Source organism: Pristis pectinata, chromosome 12 (genome assembly GCF_009764475.1).
Source record: "Pristis pectinata isolate sPriPec2 chromosome 12, sPriPec2.1.pri, whole genome shotgun sequence".
In the NCBI taxonomy this organism is placed as follows: domain Eukaryota; kingdom Metazoa; phylum Chordata; class Chondrichthyes; order Rhinopristiformes; family Pristidae; genus Pristis; species Pristis pectinata.
Window position 1 is genome coordinate 1,174,998 of NC_067416.1, and position 22,337 is coordinate 1,197,334.

The 22,337-nt window shown below is 57.7% G+C and overlaps 1 protein-coding gene across 1 annotated transcript; it reads right to left on the reverse strand.

Moving 5' to 3' along the window:
- Positions 1-1,891: 1,891 nt before the first annotated feature.
- LOC127576424 (collagen alpha-1(XVII) chain-like) lies at positions 1,892-21,934 on the reverse strand. Its single transcript, XM_052026943.1, has 20 exons — positions 21,759-21,934; positions 20,265-20,349; positions 18,916-18,981; positions 18,626-18,688; positions 17,903-17,947; positions 17,091-17,171; positions 16,375-16,494; positions 16,088-16,135; positions 15,345-15,380; positions 13,447-13,494; positions 12,293-12,436; positions 11,874-12,041; positions 9,381-9,449; positions 8,539-8,619; positions 8,192-8,260; positions 7,443-7,595; positions 5,370-5,450; positions 3,823-3,864; positions 2,776-2,916; positions 1,892-2,068 (listed from the first exon to the last, which is right to left on the reverse strand). Exons 2-20 carry the CDS (start codon positions 20,326-20,328, stop codon positions 2,031-2,033), a joined length of 1,557 nt encoding a protein of 518 aa, XP_051882903.1. The 5' UTR covers positions 20,329-20,349; positions 21,759-21,934; the 3' UTR covers positions 1,892-2,030.
- Positions 21,935-22,337: the final 403 nt, after the last annotated feature.

Below are 22,337 nucleotides of genomic sequence, written 5' to 3' on the forward strand. Positions count from 1 at the left end.
GGGGGGGGGGGTGTTGGGATCCATCCCATCCAGCAGTGGGGGGGGGGTGGTTTGGGGTCACAGTCGGGAGAATTATGGAGAGGGTTTGTTAATATGCAGTGAATTCCAGTCCGCACTGGGATCGGTTCTGCGGTAAATCTGTTGGTGATGTGGGAATGAGGGGGGAAGGTGGGAATGGGGAGGGAAGGTGGGATTGGAAAGATTGGTTGATGCCATTAGAGAGGGAAGGTCAGAGAAATGGGAAATGGTGGGGAGGTGGGACGGAGAGATGGGGAGGTTGGGGACAGGGTCTTGGGAGAGGAGGTGATGGTGGGGGAGAGGTGAGGGTGGGGATTGTGGAGGGGTGAGGGGATGGGGGGGCTGGGTTGGTGGGGTGATACGATTCAATAGGAGGGAACTGTAAAGCTGGGTCACTGTCACAGACTGAACCTTACCTGGTACTCCGGAAGTCTGGATCTCCTGTCAACAAAACACCAGAGGTTACAGAGACCAACACAGTGAAGGGAGCAACAGAATGATGCAGAGAGTGAGGTGGAGCGGGGAGAGAGGGGGAGGGAGTGGAGTGGGGGGGTGGGAGTGGGGGGGAGGGAGAGGGGAGAGGCAGAGGTGAAGGCAACCAGTCAGTGAGAGGGCTGAGCTGGATGCCACGGATGAGATCAGCAGACTCACCTTTGATCCCTGGTGCCCCTGTGAGTTGGTAAGAGGACAGAAAGAAGATCAGTTAGAGTTGGTCTCGGAACAGGGACAACCAGTGTAACCCTGGTCAGAACCCTGGTTCACGGGGACAGATGTTGAGCTTGGGGTGATGGTGCGCTGAGGATGGAGGTTTGTTCTGTTCACCAATCCCCGAGACTCTCCCTCTCCCCGTGCTCCCCCTCCCCCAGCACTCTCACTCTCCCTCTCCCCGCCCCCGCACCCACCCACCCCCTCCCCCTGCACTCTCCGTCTCCCTCCCCCTCCCCCTCTCCCTTGCTCCCCGCATGTTCCCCACAGAGGGGTGTGGGTGCACACTGCGTTGGGAAGGGGGCTGGTCAGAACTCGGATTCAAGGGGAGCCCCTAAGAAGCCCAGCCGTGAAAACCTCAGACTGTTATGGCACAGGACGTGTGGTTCGGCCCATCGTCCTGTGCTATCTTCTGCCACAGACTCACCTTGATCACCTCTCACTGAATCTGTAATGAGAGAAGCAGAGTCAGCTCCACAAACAACCCACCCTGACTCACGGAGCGTTGACCGACTGCTGGGAGGGCCGGTCTCAGTGAGCCCCTGCCCTGCCCTCCCCTGGGGCGAGGGCCAGGGTCACGGCCACAGCCTCACCTCCCCAGGCTCCCTCTGCTGGGAAGGCTGAGAGCTGACGGGGACCGGGATCGTGCAGAACAGCTCTCCCTCACTCCCAACCCCCACCCCCTCACTACGGCACAGGGAAAAGGCCACTCACCCACCGGCTCCAGGACAGCCCACTCCTCCTCATTTCCCCTGCACCCCTGTAACCCCATTCTCCCCACACTCCCATCACAGATTCTACCCCCCTCCACACACTGGGGGCAATTTACAGTGGCCGATTAACCCACTGACCCCTGCACATCGTTGGGATGTGGGAGGGACCTGGAGCACCCGGGGGAAACCCGTACGGTCACAGGGAGAACGTGCAAACTCCTCACAGACAGCACGGAAGTCGGGATCGAACCCGGGTCCCGGGGTGTTGTGAAGTAGTGGCAGTACCCTGCTCCTCCCTCCCCCCTTCCTCTCCCTCCCCCCTCGCTCCGTCTCCCCTTGCACTTTACCCTCCCCCCCCCCCCCCCTCACCTTCCCTGACTTTCTGATCCCAGTCACATCTCCTGATCCCTGTCCATTTCTCCCGGTCCCAGGTGTTTCCTGGGCCTCACCTCGATATTCCCGGGATTCTAGTTTGGCCGTGATCTTCTTCCAGATGTTGCTCTCGATGTCGTCAGTGGAGGCTGTTTTGCCCTAGGATGCGCCCAGAGCCGTCGTGACTGGTCAGCTTGCTGTGTGTTGGGCATGGATTCCAGCTCACTGACACGGTCCTTCCAGCTTCCTCATCTCCTCCGCTGGAACCGGGATCGCAGGGGTTACAGGTCACACCCAGCACCCACTCCTCTGACCCTCAGCAGCCGGGGGGGCACAGAACCCTGGGGCCGAACCCCCAGGGTCAACCGTTGGAGGACAGGGGTCACCCGCGGAGATTGGGAGTTGTGCCAGAGCCAAGCCCAAACAACAGCCTGGCACTCCGCCCACCCCACAATGAGGGGTCCCAGCTGGGGGGACGGATGTTCCACCCCCCACCCCCCCCCCCACCTCCACACCAGTCCCTTTCTCAACCCTCCCCCTCCCCCGCAGTCCTCCATTCTCAATGTTTCCACTCCCTCCCCCCTCCTCCCCCACTCCCTCCCTCCCCCCAATCTCCTCCCCCCCCACTCCCCCTCCCTCCCTCCCCCACTCTCCCTCCCTCCCTCCCCCACTCTCCCTCCCTCCCCCCCTTCCCTCCCTCCCCCCTCCCCCACTCCCTCCCTCCCCCACTCCCTCCCTCCATCCTCCCCCACTCCCTCCCCCACTCCCCCACTCCCTCCCTCCCCCACTCTCCATCCCTCCTCCCCCTTCCCCTACTCTCCATCCCTCCTCCCCCACTCCCTCCCTCCCTCCTCCCCCTCCCTCCCCCCCACTCCCTACTCCTCTCTTCCCCTACTCCATCCCTCCTCTCCTCTACGGTCCCTCCCCCACTCCCCTCCCGTTCCCCCCCCACCCATCCCCAACTCACCCAGTGCAATGAGGCCGAAGAGCAGTCCCAGCAGGAGGAGCCAGGCCAGCAGCAGTCCCAGCAGCCACTTCCACCAGGAGCAGCAACGACAGCAGGAACACCAGGAGGGCAGGGAGTCCGTCTCCTCGTCCGACCGGATCTCTGCCAACGGGGAGCGACCGTGAGGAGCTGGGCCCCGAGGGGGGAGGGGGGAGGGAGAACTGGGCGCCGAGGGGGGAGGGAGGAGGGAGGATGCGGAGGGGAGAGGAGCAGAGGGAGGACGGTGGGAGGGAGGAGGGTGCGGAGGGGAGAGGAGGGAGGAGGGTGCGGAGGGAGGAGGGGTGCAGAGGGGAGGAGCAGAGTGGAGGGTGCGGAGGGAGGAGGAGGGGGAGGAGGGTGCGGAGGGGGGAGGAGGGGGAGGAGGGAGAGGAGGGGGGAGAAGAAGCAGACCCCTGCCCCTGGGTGTGGGAGAGGCCAGTGTGCTGGTAGCTGTCTCTGTCCCAGGAGCTGAGCTGACCCTCCCTACCCCCTGACAGGCCCACAGCTCGATCCTGGGGCAAACCCAGCTCCACCTTCCGAGGAGGATGGTGAGGCTGTGGGGAGGGTGCAGAGACCTACTGGTGGTCCCAGCTTGGAGGGACTTGGTTCTGCGGAGACTGGTGGAGCTCAGAGGGGAGAAAGTTCAGGAGAGATCGAATGGGTAACTGTGTTCAGTGGCAGAGGGTTCGTGACTGGAGTGCTGGGACTGGAAAGGATTGGGAACAGTCCCAGGAGGAGAGGAAGGGAACGTTTCCCCGCGGGGATTCACTAGGATCTGGGACGGTGGGGACAGATTCAACAGGAGTTTCCCAATGGGAGATTGGAAATGGGGAAAGTGCGGGGGAGCAAGGAGTGGGGCTGATCGATGAGATAGCAAAGGCTTGAGGGACCGAACGACCTCCTGCATTGAGCATCTGTTTCCAGGACCGGTGTTGGTCTGCTTGACCCTGTCCCATGGATTACTGAATCCCACCCACTCCGGCCTGGTGTCCCGCTGGCACGGACCCTGCGCTGGGTTTGTCCACTCACCCGCGTATGTCGACTTGTCCTTGGTCGCCATCTTCAAGCCTCCTGAGGAACCAAGAGCAGGAAACACGGAGTCACCAGGGAAAAGTGGGACACACACAGTGGCAGGTGGGCGAGGGAGCGAGGGAATGAGGGTGAGGTGGACCGAGGAAGGGACAGAGAGAGAGAAGGGGGGAATGAGAGAGATTGTCAGAAAGAGGAGAGAGAGCTGCCAGAGGTGGTGGTGGAGGCAGGTACAGTTACAACGTTTAAAAGACATTTGGACAGGTCCATGGCTATGGGCCAAAAGCAGGCAAATGGGATTGGCTTAGACTGGCATCTTTGTCACAGAGTAATACAGAATGAACACAGGCCCTTCGGCCCAACTCATCCATGCTGACCAAGATGCCCATCTGAACTAGTCCCAGTTGCTCCCATTTGAGCCATATCCCTCTAAACCTTTCCCATCTGTGTACCCATTGGGCACGAATGAGTTGGGTTGAAGGACCTGCTTCTGTGCTCCCTGAATCTAATGTCAGGTAGAGCGAGAGACTGAACGTCAGAGGGAGAGATGGAGAGAAGGAGAGAGAACGTTAGATAGATTGAGAGAGAGAGAGTGAAGCAGATAGAAGGACGGGTAGCAGAGCAGGTCAGAGGAAAGGGCAGAGAGGGTGGAGAAAGGGAGGGGGGTGAGGGGGGGGTGAGAGAGGGGAGGGTGAGAGAGCGGAGGGTGAGAGAGCGGAGGGTGAGAGAGGGGGGGGTGAGAGAGGGGGTGAGAGAGGGGAGGGTGAGAGAGGGGGTGAGAGAGGGGAGGGTGAGAGAGGGGGGGGTGAGAGAGGGGGGGGGTGAGAGAGGGGGGGGTGAGAGGGGGGGGGGTGAGAGGGGGGGGTGAGAGGGGGGGTGAGAGGGGGGGGTGAGAGGGGGGGTGAGAGGGAGAGAGGGGGGTGAGAGAGGGGGGTGAGAGAGGGGGGTGAGAGGGGGGTGAGAGAGGGGGTGAGAGAGGGGGTGAGAGAGGGGGGTGAGAGAGGGGGGTGAGAGGGAGGGATGAGGGAGAGGGGGATGAGAGGGAGGGGGGTGAGAGGGAGGGGGGTGAGAGGGAGGGATGAGGGAGGGGGGTGAGAGGGAGGGGGGTGAGAGAGAGGGGGGTGAGAGAGAGGGGGGTGAGAGAGAGGGGGTGAGAGAGAGGGGGGTGAGAGAGAGGGGTGAGAGAGAGGGGGGGTGAGAGAGAGGGGGGGTGAGAGAGAGGGGGGTGAGAGGGAGGGGGGGTGAGAGGGAGGGGGGTGAGAGGGAGGGGGGTGAGGAGGGGAGAGGGAGGGGGGGTGAGAGAGGGAGTGAAGTGTGTGTCAAGGAAAGGAGGATTAGAGAGAGACAATGGCTGCGAAGAGACAAAGGCAGCAGGAGAGTGAGAGCACCGCAGTGATAGGACAGTGGTTTGAGGTCTGGCAGCGTTCACTTCTTTGCTTTGAACATTGGGTGTTAATGAAGGAAACACCTCGGCCATTGCTCCCACCACCCCCAGGAGAGAGTGTGAGGACACTTTCACCGACACCTCCGTCCCATTCCATTCTTACCGTGTGACTGAACTTTGATGTCGGGTCCTGCGCTGGTTGACACCACGTGTTCCTTCTTCAAAGCATCGTCCATCACCGAAGCTGCAAGACACAAACACCTTTTACCCTCGGAGTTTTGCTGGAAAATCCTGCTGGGTGCCTGGGATTAGGCCTTGTCACTAGTCCAATGTCTGTACCCTCTCTCCCGATGTAAGGACACACAGAGACTGGCCACTTGGCGCCTCCAGGCTGCTCCGTCATTCATTGAGATCGTGGCTGGTCCATTCTTGGCCTCAGTACCACTGCCCCACTCTCTCCCCACACCCCTCGTAGTTCAAAATGTCTACCTATCTCTGACTTCACAGCTCCCTTGGGAAGAGAATCCCAAAGATTCACAGACCTCATGGAGAAGAAATTCATCTGAAGTGGCTGTTCAGAAACAATTCTCCACTTCTAGATGCTCCTGATTCTAAATGCTCCTGATTCTAGATGCCCCAGTTCCAAATGCCTCCATATCTAGGTGCCCCAATCCTAGCTCCTGATCTAGATGCTCCAGTTTGAGATGCTCCCAGATCCAAATACCCGTTGATCTAGTTGCCCCAGATCTGGATGCCCCCAGTTCTAGGTGCCCCAGATCTAGGCAGCCCAGTTCTAGGTGCTTCCAGTTCTAGATGCCCCCAGATCTGGACACCAGTTCTAGACACCCCAGATCTAGATGCCCCATTCTCGACTAGGACAATCCCACTGGGAGAATCACCCACCCAATACCCTTGCTCATTCTCCTCAGCTCCGGTGAGTATCCTTTCCCTCAGCAGTCCCTTGAGATCGAGGGTGACTCGCTTCTAGCCCAGTCTGTGGGTTCTGTGAGACCCCCAGACCCTGCCACAGATGGGGCAGTGGGTGGATAATGGGATGGCTGGGAGGCTGGTCAGAGAGGTGGTGCACTGGTATCCTGATGCTGCCCTACTGCTCTTTCTGAGTGGTCAGTGGGAACACTGCTCTTCTTTAAGGAGGCCTTGAACCTCCTCTCCTGTGTCAGCCTGGAAATGTCTTCCCACGAGCTTGGATCAGAGTGTCTGGTGTGGGGCTTGTGACAGACACGGCCACATATAACCAGGGTCTCACGGTGGAGGTGTTGTCGGCAGGGTCTCGGGGTGGGGCTGCAGAGGAGGTTCACTGGGCGAGTTCTGGGATGAAGGTGTTCACATACAGAGAGAGGGCGACCAGGTGGGGCCAATCCTCACTGAGTTTAGAAGAACAAGAGGAAACATAAAATTCTGAGGAAGACTGACAGGGTGTCTAGAACTGGGTATCTAGAACTAGGAGGGTGGGAGAGGGTGGGGAGTGGGGGGGTGGGACAGAGGGGTTGTGGGGGAGGGTGGGGAGTGGGAGGGTGGGGTGGTGGTGCTGAGATGGGATTGGACGTGATTCCACGGAACGATGAGGCAGGTCCGAGGGGCCAAGTACTCCTCCTGTTCCCGGGATGACTGCCTGATGTCCAGCCCTTCTGTCCTTGGAACAGGCGCCAGGGTTTCCCAATAACCCGTGTTGAACAACTGCCCCCGCGGTCGTGCCCTCTGTACCCTGCCTGTGCTCCCTCCCAGCTCCCACCCACTGACACCCCCACCCAGTGACACCCCCCACCCACTGACACCCCCACCAACACACCCACCACCCACTGACACCCCCCCACCCACCGCCCAGCGCTCTTCCCCTGACACTTGCACGGCAGGCTCCAGCACGGAGGTTAGTGTGGCGAGGGTTAGGGTTAGTCATGGCTGGGATGGGGTGATGCTTATTGTTGGGGGGTTGCGATGTACCCGGGGGACAGTTGTGGGACGTGGCGCCAGAGGGGGTCACTGGGGCTGGGATGGGGTGACCCAGGGAGTAGCGTGGGGTTGGGTGACCCAGGGTGGGGTTGGTTCGGTGATACCGGGGTGGGGTAGGGTTGGATGACATCAGGCAGGGGTGGGATAGGGGGACACTGGGGGTTGGGTAGGGGGACACTGGGGGTGGGGTGGGGTGGGGTGGGATGATCCGGGGTGGGGTAGGTGCCGGGACCGCGACCTGGAGAGTGTGGGGAGCCGGTGTTACCGGTGAGTGTGCCAGGCGAGGCGGTGAAGAGTTTGCCACTGTCCTTGGTCATGATGAGAAGCTCCGTGTCCTTGCGGGGAGCTGCGTTCTCCTTCTCCAGCAGCAGGAACTTGTAGTCCTTCTGTAGGAGGCCATCCGAGGTCAGGGGGCTCACTGTGGGACAGGGGGTCGTTAGTGGTGATGCACCCACCCACCCCGGTCCGACGCACCCACCCACCTCGGTCCGATGTCCTCACCCACCCCGGTCCGACGCACTCACTGTGGGACGGATGTAGTTAGTAGTGATGCCCACCCTGGTCTGACATGCACACCCTGGTCTGACATGCACACCCTGGTCTGACATGCACACCCTGGTCTGACACATTCACTGTGGGACAGGGTGTAGTTAGTGGTGACACAGCCACACTGGTCCAACACACACACAACCCTGAACTAACACACTCACTGTGGGAGAGGGCACAGTCAGCAGGGACACACTCACACCTGGTCCGACACACCCACCCCCACACTGACACACCCACACTGGTCCGACACACCCACCCCCATACTGACACACCCACCCTGGATCGACACACTCATTCTGACACACCTCCACACTGGGCTGACACACTCACACCGACACACGCGTAGTATGGTTTGGGTTGAGGTGGTTTGGAGATGGGATGGGTGGAGTGGTTGAGGGAGGGGTGGGGTGGGAGGGTTGAGGGAACAGGTTGGGGGTTTGGGGACTGTAAGTGCCCATCACTGACCTGTGGAGGTGTTGTGGGCAGTGGACACCACACTCGAATTCGACACCTGGTTCTTCTGCACCCCTAGAACTAGAGACCAGTAGTGCGGGGTCAACAGTAGAATTACCACAGTCAGAAGGAATACAGAACAAACATCCACACAGCAGTCTGGTCCAAATCGTCTCAAGGAACCAACTCTCCCCAGGGTATGGTCCCCGAGGTAGCAACTCTCCCCAGGGTACAGCCCCAATGTACTGACTCTCCCCAAGGTACAGTCCCCGAGGTACCGACTCTCCCTGGGTACGGTTACTAGTTACCTCAGCATGTGGTTAACGGGTGATGGGACAGTGAGGGGCCCCAATACTCACCTTGGGTGTGACTGCCCAGGGTCTGTGCAGAACCACTGACCACACTGGTGTTGGGTACCAAGTTGTTCTGAACCCCTTGAACTGTCAGAAAGAAATGAGACAAGATCAGGATCAGTCTGAGGGACGATGTTCTCTCCCCATCACCCGCTCCTGCCCAGGACCCCTGTGTACACTCCAAGGCCAAGGCCATCCAATGGCTGCAGCATGACCTCTGACTTCATGGGCTTTGGGGACACCAGCACGGACGAGGCAGTCAGCAGGAGCCTGCAATTCAACTGTGGGAGGTTGCAGCCAAAGCTAGTAGTGCCGGAGACTGGCTGGGTGGTAAGGTGTGATTATTCGGATTGGCGGTGTTGTGGATAGTGAGGAAAGTTGTCAAAGGATACAACGGGATACAGATGTTGGAAATGGCAGACCGAGGTTGAGCAGTGTTGCACTTTGGGAGGTCAGATGTAAGAGGTAAGTTTACCGTACATGGCAGGACCCTTGGGAGCATTGATTCTTCACGGATCCAATGCTCCCAGACCGGGGGTTTATCCTCGGTATAATATATGCCCCTTTAAACGCACTTGATTCGTTAAACATCCCATTATCCAATAACCCTTCACAATAAACGAGTTTATCTCTCCACACCAATCCTTGGATTATCAGTTAAATTACCCCAATGTCCAAATTGAACAGGATAACCTGGTCTAATCTGTAAACCTGCCCCCTTAATTTACCCTCCAAGCACTGGTGAATGTGTGCTGCCCCTTGGTAGCCGGGGGCACTGTCTCCAGATGAGTCCACGCACTGCTCGGGGTAACCGTGAAAAGGCTGAACCTCGTCAGCTGCAAACTCACCAGTTGAAGTCGTCAGGGCCATGTTCGCTGTTGCTGGGCTTATTGCTTTGTTGTTCTGCATTCCGTGAGCTGAGAAATGATGAAGTGAGATTGGGATCAGTGAGACCAGGTCAAACCGTCGGTTTAGCAGAGCCTGAACCGCTGAAATCCTCACAGAGCCACTCAGTCCCAGGGCTGGGGTGTTAAAGGAATTGTCAGCACACAGCTCAAGCACAGAGGGTGAGGTGATGTGTCTCCATTCCAGGCCACTGCCCGGTGAAAATCGTTTAAGCACCGAGTACCAGTAAATACTTCAATAAAATGTCTATTACTGCGTAAAACACCTTGAGTGGTTGCATCAGCACACAGCTTCACATTTAAGGTCAAGATTTTATTGCCCTCCCTAATTACCTGTTATACCTGCACACAAGGACTCCGGTCCCTCTGAATCAAAGCGATCTGCATCCTCTCTCTCGTATCTTCTTCCTACCAAAGTGGAGAAGCTCACACCCCCTCACATACTCACTTTGCCCATTCAGCTCACCTATCCATATCCCTTTGCAGAGTTCCTGGTCCTCCTCAAAGCTTGTTTCCCCACTTACCTTTGTATTGGCAACACCCGATTCCTTCATCTGTTATTAACATAAGGCTCTTACAGGATAATGGTAATAATAAAAAAAAACATGGAATAGTAATGTAGTTGAGGTCCCAGCCCTGTGACAGCCTGCTAGTTACTGATCGCCAATCGGAAGGTGACCCATTAATCCTGATTCTCTGGAGACACGGAGACAGCAAATGCTGGAATCTGGAGCAACAAATAATCTGCTGGAGGAACTCAGCGAGTCGAGTCCTGATGCAGGGTTTCAACCTGAAAAGTCAACAACTCCTCCCCCTGCCCCACCTCCCCCCAACGATGCTGCTCAATCCGCTGAGTTCCTCCAGCGGATTATTGGTTGAATCCTGACCCTCTTTTCTCTGTCGATCAGCCACTCCACTACCCATGCTGATATCTCCCCTCAATGCCACAAGCACTTGTGCAGTTACACACTTTATGTGGAACGTTATCAAATGCCTTCTGGAAATCGAATACCCTGCCGGATCCCTGCCATAGCCCCTTCTCCACGAAGATCTCAAATAAACTTGTCAAAAGTTGAACAGTGAAAATCTATCTGTTCCTGGTCTTCACTCCATCATGGACATTCCTTCCGTTCTCTCCACCTTTCCCCCTCTCTCCAACCGTGGCTCTTTCTGAAATTACCCCAGTCTGAAGGTTATTGAGCTGAAACATGAACTCTTTCTCCACAGGAGACACCAGAGACAGCAGCTGTTGGAATCTGGAGCAACCATCAATCTGCCAGAGGAACTGAACGGGTCGAGAGCTTCTGTGGGGGGATGTTTTGGGTTGAACCCCTGCATCGACTGAGAGTGGAGAGGGGAGGTGACCAGTATACAGGGAACGGGAGTGGCAAGGAAGGATTCTGAGGCAATCGGAGGAGGGTTAAATCCTCCAGCAGATTGCTTTTTGCTCTCCCTCCACAGATGCTGCCTGACCGGCTGAGCATCTCCAGTGGTTTCCCGTTCATAAAACAACATGCATTCTGTTGTCATTGTCTGACCAATGTCCTGGTATTGCTGCCTTGATAATGCAAGTTCCCAGTGAAGGATGTTTGGCCAACCTCCCACAGGTTCCCATTTGCAGTCTCCCGCTCTGTGTGTGTGAGTGGGACTTTCGCAGATTTCCAGTCACCGGGAACTTTCAGAGTCCGGGAACTTTGCAAGGTCAGAGCCCACACATCCTGCCCATCAGACCCAGGGGCTGTGACCTTTAACCCCAGCAGATCTGGGGACCCCATGCCCTCCAACCCCAGCAGATCTGGGGACCCCGTACCCTCCAACCCCAGCAGATCCAGGGACCCCGTGCCCTCCAACCCCAGCAGATCCGGGGACCCCGTGCCCTCCAACCCCAGCAGATCCAGGGACACCGTGCCCTCCAACCCCAGCAGATCCGGGGACCCCGTGCCCTCCAACCCCAGCAGATCCGGGGACACCGTGCCCTCCAACCCCAGCAGATCCGGGGACCCCGTGCCCTCCAACCCCAGCAGATCCGGGGACCCTGTGCCCTCCAACCCCAACAGTTTGCTTGGTGCCTTTTCTCCAGTGACAGAGATTGTTCTGAGTCCCTCCCTCCCTCCTGCCCCTGAATTTCTACAACTATTGGAATGTCTTCAGTGACCTTTGCTGCCCGAACATAGACAGAATATTTGTTCAGAGTCACTGCCCCTCCCTTATTGCCAGTCGTTCGCCCCTGGTTTCCCTGATTACTCCCTCCCTCTCCACAAACCTGTCAGTAAGTTCCTGGATATAACACTGTGTGTGTTCCACAGAAACACCCTGGACCCAAGCACTCCTGTGGTTATTGTGTAACAGTGGGGTGTTGGTGGGGTTATTACTCCGGTACTCCATGCCAGCGCGCTGGGACTCCTGTGTGTGCTGTTGCTGACATTATGTACCCACCTATCACAGAGGAGGATCCTGATGTGCTGAACATCTGTGTTCCTGCAGGGGACAGGTTGTTGCGGTACTCCCTCAGTCCCACGCTGGAGCTCACTGGGGGCACTGTGGATGTCCAGTTGAAGCTGGACACACCGGAGTCCAGGAGAGCAGTGTCATATCGTCCAGACGCTGAGAAAGAGCAAAGATTTGTTTTAGTCAGCACTGAAGGCAGGGGAGGGAGGGGAATCAGAGGGGTAGGGAGGAGGAAAGAGAACGGGAGCTGGAGGAGGCCATTCAGCCCACTTCATGTAACTGTCTCCACAGCTGGAGGTCCTCAGTCTCTGCTAGGGCGAAGGAGTTGACAGATCCCGACTTGGCTGACAAACACCCCCTGGGGTGGTTGACAGACACCCCCCAGTGACTGACAGACACTCCCTTACCTGACTGGGAGCTGGTGCTCACTATCTTTGTCTCCACGATGGCCTTTTTGGGGTAGGGCAGAGTGTTGGGGGCCGACCGCGGAGGGCTGGTGCTGGCTGATCGACTTCCCTTCAGCAATCGCTTCACGTCTTCCAGTTCTGTCCCTGAGCACAGGGGGAAGGGGGTCAGAAACAGGGACACCTGTAACACCAGGGATCTAGAACCCATGGACCACTCCAGTGTAACACCAGAGATCTAGAACTTGGCACCCCAGTGTAAAACTAGGGATCTAGAACCCATGGACCACTCCAGTGTAACACCAGAGATCTAGAACTCGGCACCCCAGTGTAACACTAGGGATCTAGAACCCATGGACCACTCCAGTGTGACGCCAGAGATCTAGAACACATAGATACTTTTGTGTGTAACACCAGAGATCTAGAACCCAGCGAATGCTCTGAGTGCAGCACCACTAATTGATAACATGAAGACACTGAGTGGAACAACATTGATCCCCAGGGGAAGGGCAGGATCCGATTTGTGTTGAGGGACGGGTGGGGTGGGGACAACTCATTAACAGGTCCTGTCTCGGGGTACACAGGTACAGGAGGAGGCCATTCAGCCCCTCTTTCTCTTCTTCTACCTCTTTCTTAATCCTGTCATTCACCTTTCTCTCTCCCTCCCTCACACTCCCCCACATCCTTTTCTCCCACCCCATCACCCCTCCATTCTCTCACTCCGCCCGTCTCCTCTCACTCCGCTCTCCCCATTATTCCCATATTCCCAAGTCCTGACTCTATTAACTGGTGTGTGAGATTCGATCCGAGGTTGTGGTAAGTAGCCCCACCCCCCCACCCCACCGCCGACCGTTAACCTCCGCTCTCCCCCCGGGCCAGAGGTCGTCGAGCGGGAAACCGAGATTCAGGAGGTGGTGCGGTCAGAGAGGTTGTCCTGCCCTCTACCCCTCCCCATCCCACCTGTGGTCACCTCTACCCCTCCCCCCGTTCTGGGGTCACCCAAAGATGGGGTGTTTCCCTGACCTCTCTCCCCCTGAAACTGCTCCCCCCTCCCAATCTGGGGTCAGTCAGAGACAGGGTTACCCCCTACCTCTCCCCACAACCGACCCCACCCCCCCTGGTCTGGGTCACGGAGCCGAGGGAATGCGGGAACTTACAGCGTCCGTTGGGCGATGCGCTCTGCAGACGGGCACGGATCGCACTCTCTGAAACACAAGGGCTCTCGTCAGACCGCAGCTTGGAACAGGCACTCTCCCCCCAGCCCACAGGGAGTCTCCCCCCGCGCCCACAGAGTCTCCCCAGCTCATGGACAGTCTCCTCCCAGCCCACAGGGAGTCTCCCCCCCACCCACAGAGTCTCCCACCACCCCCCCAGAGTTAACGCTCACCATCCCCCATTGCACACGCCATTAACACGGATCCCTGAACATGGGCACTGCTGAACCCACTGCCTCAGGTGGTGTCGGCCGGTCAGCCTGGGTGGGTTCAGGGGGTGCAGGGTCGAGGGTCAACAGGATCGCGGAGGGACAACCGGAGCAAGGAACTCCAGGGGGCCAGCAGCAGATGCTGGGGACCTCCTGAGCACAGCAAGATCCCAAGGACAGGAACATGACAGGGTGGTCAGGGTCAGGGTCAGGGTCAGGGTCAGGGTCAGGCTCAGGGGGAGATCAGGCACATCGTAGAGGGACACGGCTCACAGCACAGCACCCCCTCCCTCCAACCCCTCCCTCCCGCCCCTCCCTCCAACACTTCCCTCCAACCCCTCCCTCCTGCCCCTCCCTCCAACACTTCCCTCCCTACTGCCCCTCCCTCCAGCCCCTGCCTCCTGCCCCTCCCTCCTGCCCCCCCTCCAGCCCCTCCCTACGCTCCGTCCCTCCCTCCAGCTCCGCCCCTCCCTCCAACCCCAGCCTCCTGCCCCTCCCTCCAACCCCAGCCTTCAACCCCTCCCTACTTTCCATCCCTTCTGCCCCTCCCTACCACCCCTCCCTCCAACCCCTCCCTACGCCCCACCCCTCCCTCCAGCCCCGCCCCTCCATCCCATCCCTTCTGCCCCTCCCTACCACCCTCCAACCCCTCCCTCCCGCCTCTCCCTCCTGCCCCTCCCTACCGCCCCTCCCTTCAACACTTCCGTCCCGCCCCTCCCTCCAACCCCTGCCTCCTGCCCCTCCCTCTAACCCCAGCCTTCAGCCCCTCCCTACTTTCTATCCCTCCCTCCTACCCCTCCCTACCGCCCCTCCCTCCTGCCCCTCCCTATGCCCCGCCCCTCCCTCCAGCTCCGCCCCTCCCTACTACCCACCCCTCCTGCCCCTCCCTACCACCATCCAACCCCTCCCTCCTGCCCCTCCCTCCTGCCCCCCACCTCTCCCTACCGCCCGTCCCTCCCACCCCCCCACCCCTCCCTCCTGCCCCTCCCTACCACCCCTCCTTCCTGCCCCTCCCTCCCACCTCTCCCTACCACCCGTCCCTCCCACACCCCCACCCCTCCCTCCTGCCCCTCCCTACTGCCCATCCTTCCTGCCCCTCCCTCACTACCGACCCTCCCTCCAGCCCCTCTCTAATGCCCTTTCCTACCACCCCTCCCACCCCTCCCTACTGCATCCACCACTCACTACTCTCCATCACTACCCTCCCTCCAACCCCTCCCTCCCTCACTATCGTCCCTCCCTACCACCCCTCCTACCCCTTCCTTCCTCCCTACCACACTCAGTACTGCCCCTCCCTCACTACCATTTCTCCCTCACTACTCTCCCTCCCTCCTTACTGCCCCTCCCTCACCATCACCTCCCCTTCACTACTACTCCTCCCCCTACAAGCTCTCTCTCCCTCACTACCAACCCCTCCCTCCCTCACTACGGCCCCTCCCTACCGCCCCTCCCTCCAGCCCCTCCCTCAGCACCGCCCCCCTGTGGCCAGCTGGTTACACCACAGTGCTGTAACCCCCAGGCCGAGGGAGCAGGCTCCAACACTGGGTGAGCTGCAGAGTCCAGCACTGCCGGTCCTCGGGCAGACGCGCAGCACTGCAGACACCACAGGACCTGCGCTGGCTGTTACTGTACCTCGACTCTGACTTCTCCCCCTCATGTTTGAGGAACCTGAGGAAATAAAACCAGCAACGAGACGTTAGTTGGTATTCACAGTGCACCAGAGCATCTCTCCCCCCACACCGTCCCATCACATCCCACCCCCCCACCCCCCCCCCGGGTCAGACACAGGGTGAAGCTCCCTCCACACTGTCCCATCACACACTCCTGGGGTCAGACACAGGGTGAAGCTCCCTCTGCACCGTCCCATCACACACTCCTGAGCAGGCACAGCATGAGTTAGACACAGGGTAAAGCTCGGGAGGATTGACAGGGAGATGCTGAGAGATGCTCCCTCCAGTGGAGTTTCACAGTGAGGGATGGCCCATTTCAGACAGAGAGGAGGGGAGATTTCTTTTCAGTGGGTGTGAACCTTTAGAATTGTCTCCCCCAGAAGTGTTGGGGTGGAGTCACGGAATGTTCTAGGTCGAGAGAGACAGAGTTTCAGTGTGTGGAAGAGTGGAGAGTTTTGGGGAACAGGCAGGAGATACCCCTGATCATGGGGGAGCAGATACCAGTGCTGAAGGCAACCTGCTCCTGGTTCTTATGTGCTGAGGACTTTGGAGGTTGGAGGGTGGTGGGGGGTGTGGGGGCAGTGGGTGGTGGTGGGGGTGGAAGCCCTCTCCTGTGCCTGGCAGCGAGATCCCAATGTGGGACGGTGGGCGAGGTATGAGCTCAGTCTCAGGGAGTGCGAACATATTAAAGCTCAACGTCCTTACTGAAGTCTTTCCTGGAAAGTTCGGGGGAAGAATTTCCACTGGAACTTCCTGCAAAAAAAATTCAATTCAGTAAATCATCCAGAGACTCAGAGATACCCCCAGCCCTGTCCAATCTCTCTCTCTTCACACCTCTCTCTCACACACTCTCCCTCTCTCTCTCTCTCACACACACTCTCTCTTCACACCCCACTCTCTCACACACTCCCTCCCTCTCTCACACCCCACTCCCTCCCTCTCTCACACACCCCTCCCTCCCTTTCCTTCCCTCCCTCCAGTCCCCGACATACCCTCGTATCCTGCATTCCGGCTGAAGCCCATTTTCCGCTCCAGGGTGGTGTCCGGTGAGACTGAGAATGAGGAGCTGGGAAATCGTGTCCGGGAATATCCCCCAGAAGAGCCTCGTCCGGCTGTTGGGAACAAACCGGAGGTCTCAGATTGGCGTGGAAGATGCCCAAGCCTCCTCTCCCCCATCCACTGTCCCTTGTGTCCAACACACCGATGGACATGCAGACTGTCCCCCTCTCGCTCTCCGTGCTACTCCCCGTTCTCACATCCTCCTCCTCCTCCTCCCTCCTCTCTGCCTTCCCCTCGTCCCACTGTCCTCCTCCCTCCATCTCACTGACCCTCTGCTGCTCCACAATTCCCCTCACTCTGCCTCCCTCACACTATCCCCACTCCCTCCTCAACCCACTCCCCCTCAGCCTTCCTCTCGTTTTACTCCCTTAACTCACTCCCGATCACTCACACTCCCTTTGCCCCTTCACTCTCTCCCATCAGTTTCCCCTCTCACTCCCACAGCTCTGCCCTCCGCTCTCCCCTCCGCTCACTCACTATCCTCTCTTCCTCTCCTCCCTTCCTCCACTCACTTTCTCCTCTCACTCCTTCCCTCCCTCCTTTCCTTTTCCCTCCCCTCACTCTTCACCATTCCCCCCCCCACTCATTCCTTTCACTTTCTCCCTCACTATCCTCTCCCCCTCCCCTCCCCCAGCCCCACTGTACTTACTTGCTATGAGGTAGCTGTTGGATGATCTGACAATATCTGCTCCAGTTTGCCGGGATGAGGAGCTGGAGCTGTACGTGGCTCCTGTGGGAATGACACAGAGAGTGGTTTATCCACGTTCGGGATGTGACCACTCCAGGGGGCTGGCATTTATTGCCCATCTGTGATCAGCTGTGAGCTGCTGGCTGGAACCACAGCTGGACCATCTCCAACCTTCCTGGAAGGCCTAGGATTTGGTGTCGGTGAGGAGGGAGGATTGGTGATACACTCCCAAGGTAGGGTGGGGAGGACACAGCATTTTGGGAGAGATGTGAAGGTTTCAGCGAGGATGCGGAAGGGACGCAGGACTTCAGTATTGTGGACGGACTGGAGAAGCTGGAATTGTTCTTGGAACAGAGGAAGTTTCCTGGGGATCTGGGAGAAGGATTCGAGGATCTGCACTGGATGGGAATTGGACAAGAACCCACGAAAGAATAGCAGAGCAGAGTGCCACTGAATGGGATACCCCACTGAGACAGCATGGGCCTGATGGGCCAAACAGCCTTATTCTCTGCTGTAACAATTCCACAACTCACCTGCCCAAGTCTTGCTGCACTCAGGCACGGTGAACACCCCCACTCTGGGCCAGGTCACACTGCTTCACGGCCACCGTTACTGATCCCAGCCCTTCACTCCAGATAAGTTTAATTTCTGGAACTGATATCCCCAGGTGCTGAGCTGTGGAGCCCTCCCCTCTCCCCAGCCTCTTCCCCCACCTCCACTCCCCCAGCTGGAACCAGAAGGAATCCCAGGATCAGGGCGGTGGGGTCACTTACGTGGTGGCAGAGAAGTCACTTTTGTGGTCACCTGCTCGGTAATAACTGCAACAGAGAGAACAGGCCATCAGCACCAACTTACATTTACATAGCGCCTGAATTGTTGTGACCTGTCCCAACAAGGTTCTCAGGAGCATTCCCATCGAGCGGTTAGTACTGGGTCCAGGCAGCTGAAGGCCCACACCAGATATTACAGACAGGGTTCACAGAGCTGAGGGTGTGCAGAGCTGTGGGCTGGGAGAAATGGGAGCCAAACACCATCACTGGGACTCTGGCAGGTGACTGCTGGAGCCTGCAGTTACCAATGGCTGAAGATCCAGACTGCCCAGGTCTACGCTGCTGCTGGGTCCTGACATTAACAGCTTTAGTCCCCAACACTGAGGCAAGGTCTGAAAATTCAGGTACCGACTAACGAACAGAATGAGAAGGTCACTCAGCCCAGTCTTGGTTCTGAAGCCACTCACGGACTGATCCCTCAGCGGGAGGGGGTTCCAGAGATACTGGAACTCTGAAGAACTTTCTCCTCGTCTCAGTACTTAAACACCCCCCGTTCCCGGACTCCCCGCCCAGCCGACACATCCTCCCATTGAGCGCTGTAAGAACGTTGTAAATTCCACTGGCATTCTCAGCCCCTCCACATTTCTGGGGAACGTGCCTTGTGCACCTTCTGGGCACTCCACTGACCCCACTGTACGCACCTCACCCAGCCAGCGTCCCACTCACCATTGTCTGAGAAGCCCCCTCGATCCACCTTCCTGCTCCTGCTGTGGTCACTTTCAAAGATTCCTGAGGACAGACCAAGATGGGTGGAGTTAGAGCAGATTGGAGAGACCCCGTGTCCAGAGGACACTCCTGACCCTGGCACTGAAGCGAAGCCTGCCCTCTGACCCAGCCTCGCCACACCCAGCACCTTAGCAGGATCATTACTGGACACCAGTTCAATCCTTCACCTTTCGTTTGTTGCCTCCCACAAGGTTCACTCCACACAGCCAGAATCAGTCCAGCCAACCTACCAGAGTCTAAATGGTCGCTGTGGGTCAGTTTGTGATAACTTCCAACAACCTCCATCTCAGTATCAGCTGTGGAAAGAGAGAGAGAGAAGTCCATTAGTCCTGCAGGGCTACTGACACGTCACACAGAACCTGGAGTCTCAGTGTGGGACAGACAGCGAAGGAAGGGGGACATATGTGGAATGAGCTGGCCCAGGAAGTGGTTGAGGCAGGTACAGTAACAACTTTTAAAAGACAGTTGGACAGGTACATGGATTGGAAAAGTTTAGAAGGTTATGGGCCAAACACTGGCAAATGGGACTGGCTTAGATGGGCATCTTGGTCAGCACGGACCAGTTGGGCTGAAGGGCCTGTTCTGTGCTGTATCACTCTATGACTCTCTAAGGTGGTCAAAGTTCTGTGCAGCCCTGGCGGTCAACAACCACACAGCCGTCCCAAACCATCTCACATCCAAACGTCCCCAATGCAGCACAAACAAACACAGCACCAATTTTGGCACTGCAGGATCCCACAAAGAGCTCTCTGGTGGGCCCAGAGCAGATTTAAAGGGAGGATTGCCTAGAATGAAAATGATTGAATATTGAGGAGGATTTGCTAGGGGACCTGTCCCCTTTGGAAGGCAGTGTTGACGGCAGTGTCCAGGTGCTGAGAGGTGTGGAGTAGGTGAGGGTGAATGGGAGGGACCTGGGGACCCAGAGCATTGATCAGTGAATCAGGCGGGAGGTAAGGAAGCATTACTGTCCCCAGAGGGCTGGGGGTCCGAAACTCACTGCCTGAAAGAGCAGGAAGGGCAGAAAGTCCAATCTCATTTAAACTGGGCCAGGATGTAGCTTGGAAGAGCCGGCCGTGGGCTGTTACTGGGAGCCACGAAATCTGTCATGAGTTCACTTTTAGCTGCCGTGGTCTCAAGGGGTGAATGTCTTCAGTTCCATGTAATTCCATGGTTTGAATGTGATGTACTGTTGAAAGTATCCCTACAGCACGGTCTGGGACCCCAATTCCAATGTGCAGGAATGTAAGAAGCTGCAGAGAGTCTGGGCTCAGCCCAACACATCACAGGCACATCCCTCCCCACCATCGGTAGTATCTACAGGAGGTGCTGCCTCATCCACCCAGGCTGTACCGTCTTCTCCCAGCTCCCATCGGGCAGGAGGTACAGAAGCCTGAAGTCCCACACCACCAGGTTCAGGAACAGCGACTTCCCTTCAACCATTCGGTTCTTGAACCAACCGACACATCCCTGATCACTGCCCCAGTACAGCAACACTGGGACCACTCTGATCACTTTGCACAAAAATAGACTTTGTGTTTTTTGTTCTAATTATATTGTCTATAATTTATGTTTCATTTACATTTTTCTTGCGAATGCTGCTTATCTGACGCTCTGTGCCTGTGATGCTGCTGCAAGTGTTTCATTGCACCAGTGCGCACGTGGACCTGTGCAGATGACAATAAACTCGACTTTGACTTTGATAATGATCCAAGAATCTGTCTCAGTGATGGGTGGAGGAATAAATACTGACCAGAAGTCTGAGGAGTTCCTCACTCAGTGATCCCCCTCCCACAGTGAGACACTCCGTCGCTACCTCCCCTCCCAAAGCACGACATTCCCTCAGTGTTACCCTGAAGCATTGACCCAGTCTGTTGGTGGGCCTGAACCCACGATGGTTCGACCTCATGGGAAGCTGCACACAGAGTTGTGGCTGACGTGTGGAACTCAACCAATCAGCAGCTGGAGGGGCCATGGAGGTTTGTGGAGGGACAGGCTCCCCACTGCCCCATCCATCAGAACCAAACAGGGGCCTGCTGTGTCCCTGAGCTCATTGCCTGTTCCTGGTGCTCCCAGTGGGATTACCGGATGACCCAACAGGAGGGAGCCATTCACAAAATGAGGCCAAGGATCCCTGCACCTTGATGCTCCTGGAGAGGTTTCAGGTTGGTTCCAGACTCCTGTCCAACTACTGGCATTGTTTGAAATGTTTTAGTCTTTCACAAAGTTCCTCTCAACCCTGAGCCCCTCCCAGATCCTGTAAACAGATCCCATTCAGACTGAGAAAGCTCCTTGGCTCAGTCTGCATCAGAACAATTGGTGGTTTAAACCAAAGTTCAAACTCCTCAGATTTCAAGCAGTTGAATCATCCTTGGCACAGGGCTCAGGGGATTAACCGTGACTGAAGTGGGGAGGGAGTTTCAATCAGGCCTGTCAGCACCTGGGGGAGAGAGGGAGGGACTGGGTGAGGGAGCAGGGAAGTGGGGGGGACTGGGTGAAAGAGCAGGGAAGAGGGAGGGGGGGACCGGGTGAGGGAGCAGGGAAGAGGGAGGGAGGGACTGGGTGAGGGAGCAGGGAGCAGGGAGGGAGGGACTGGGTGAGGGAGCAGGGAGGAGGGAGGGAGGGACTGGGTGAGGGAGCAGGGAGGAGGGAGGGAGGGACTGGGTGAGGGAGCAGGGAGCAGGGAGGGAGGGACTGGGTGAGGGAGCAGGGAGCAGGGAGGGAGGGACTGGGTGAGGGAGCAGGGAGGGAGGGACTGGGTGAGGGAGCAGGGAGGAGGGAGGGAGGGACTGGGTGAGGGAGCAGGGAGGAGGGAGGGAGGGACTGGGTGAGGGAGCAGGGAGCAGGGAGGGAGGGACTGGGTGAGGGAGCAGGGAGCAGGGAGGGAGGGACTGGGTGAGGGAGCAGGGAGGAGGGAGGGAGGGACTGGGTGAGGGAGCAGGGAGGAGGGAGGGAGGGAGGGAACTGGTGACAGGATGGAGTGAGGGAGGGGACGGGAGAGGGTAAGGAAGGAAGCAGGAGGTGAGGAGGGAAGGAGAGAGTGGGAGCTTGGGATTAGCATCTCATTGAAACCTACCGGATACTGAAAGGCCTGGATAGAGCGGACGTGGAGAGGATGTTTCCAGTAGTGGGAAAGTCTAGGACCAGAGGGCACAGCCTCAGAATAAAGGGACGTCCCTTTAGAACTGGAATGAGGAGGAATCTCTGCAGCCAGAGGGTGGTGAATCTGTGGAATTCGTTGTGACAGACGGCTGTGGAGGCCAAGTCATTGGGTGTATTTAAGGCAGAGGTTGATAGGTTTGTGATTGGTGAGGGGGTTAAGAGTTACGGGGAGAAGGTGGGAGAAAGAGGCTGAGAAAAACCGCAGCCATGATCGAATGGGGCAGCAGGTCTGTTTCTTTGTCTCCTGCCTACGACTGCTGGTCTCTTTCTCCATCTGCACCCCTACACACATTCTCTCACTCTCCACTCTCATTCCTTCTCCCCACTCCCACCTTCTCTACTCTTGTGTTCTCCTTTCACACTTTCTTTCCCCTCTGTTCTGCCCTCACCCCTCTCTCCCACCCAGAGCAAGGATGGTTCCCCTTGTCCTCAGCTTCCAGCCCCTCCCTCCGCCGTCTCTACTAGTCCCAGAATGACGCACCACCGGTCACAT

Excerpts from the sequence above, each read along its gene's own strand:
- LOC127576424 (XM_052026943.1), bottom strand. The coding sequence starts at position 20,328 with ATGAAACACTTGCAGCAGCATCACAGGCACAGAGCGTCAGATAAGCAG. Across the intron at positions 13,495-15,344 it reads GGGGAGAAGTCAGAGTCGAG|AGAGTGCGATCCGTGCCCGT; the intron begins GTACAGTAACAG and ends CTTGTGTTTCAG. Across the intron at positions 9,450-11,873 it reads AGGATCCTCCTCTGTGATAG|CTCACGGAATGCAGAACAAC; the intron begins GTGGGTACATAA and ends ATCATTTCTCAG.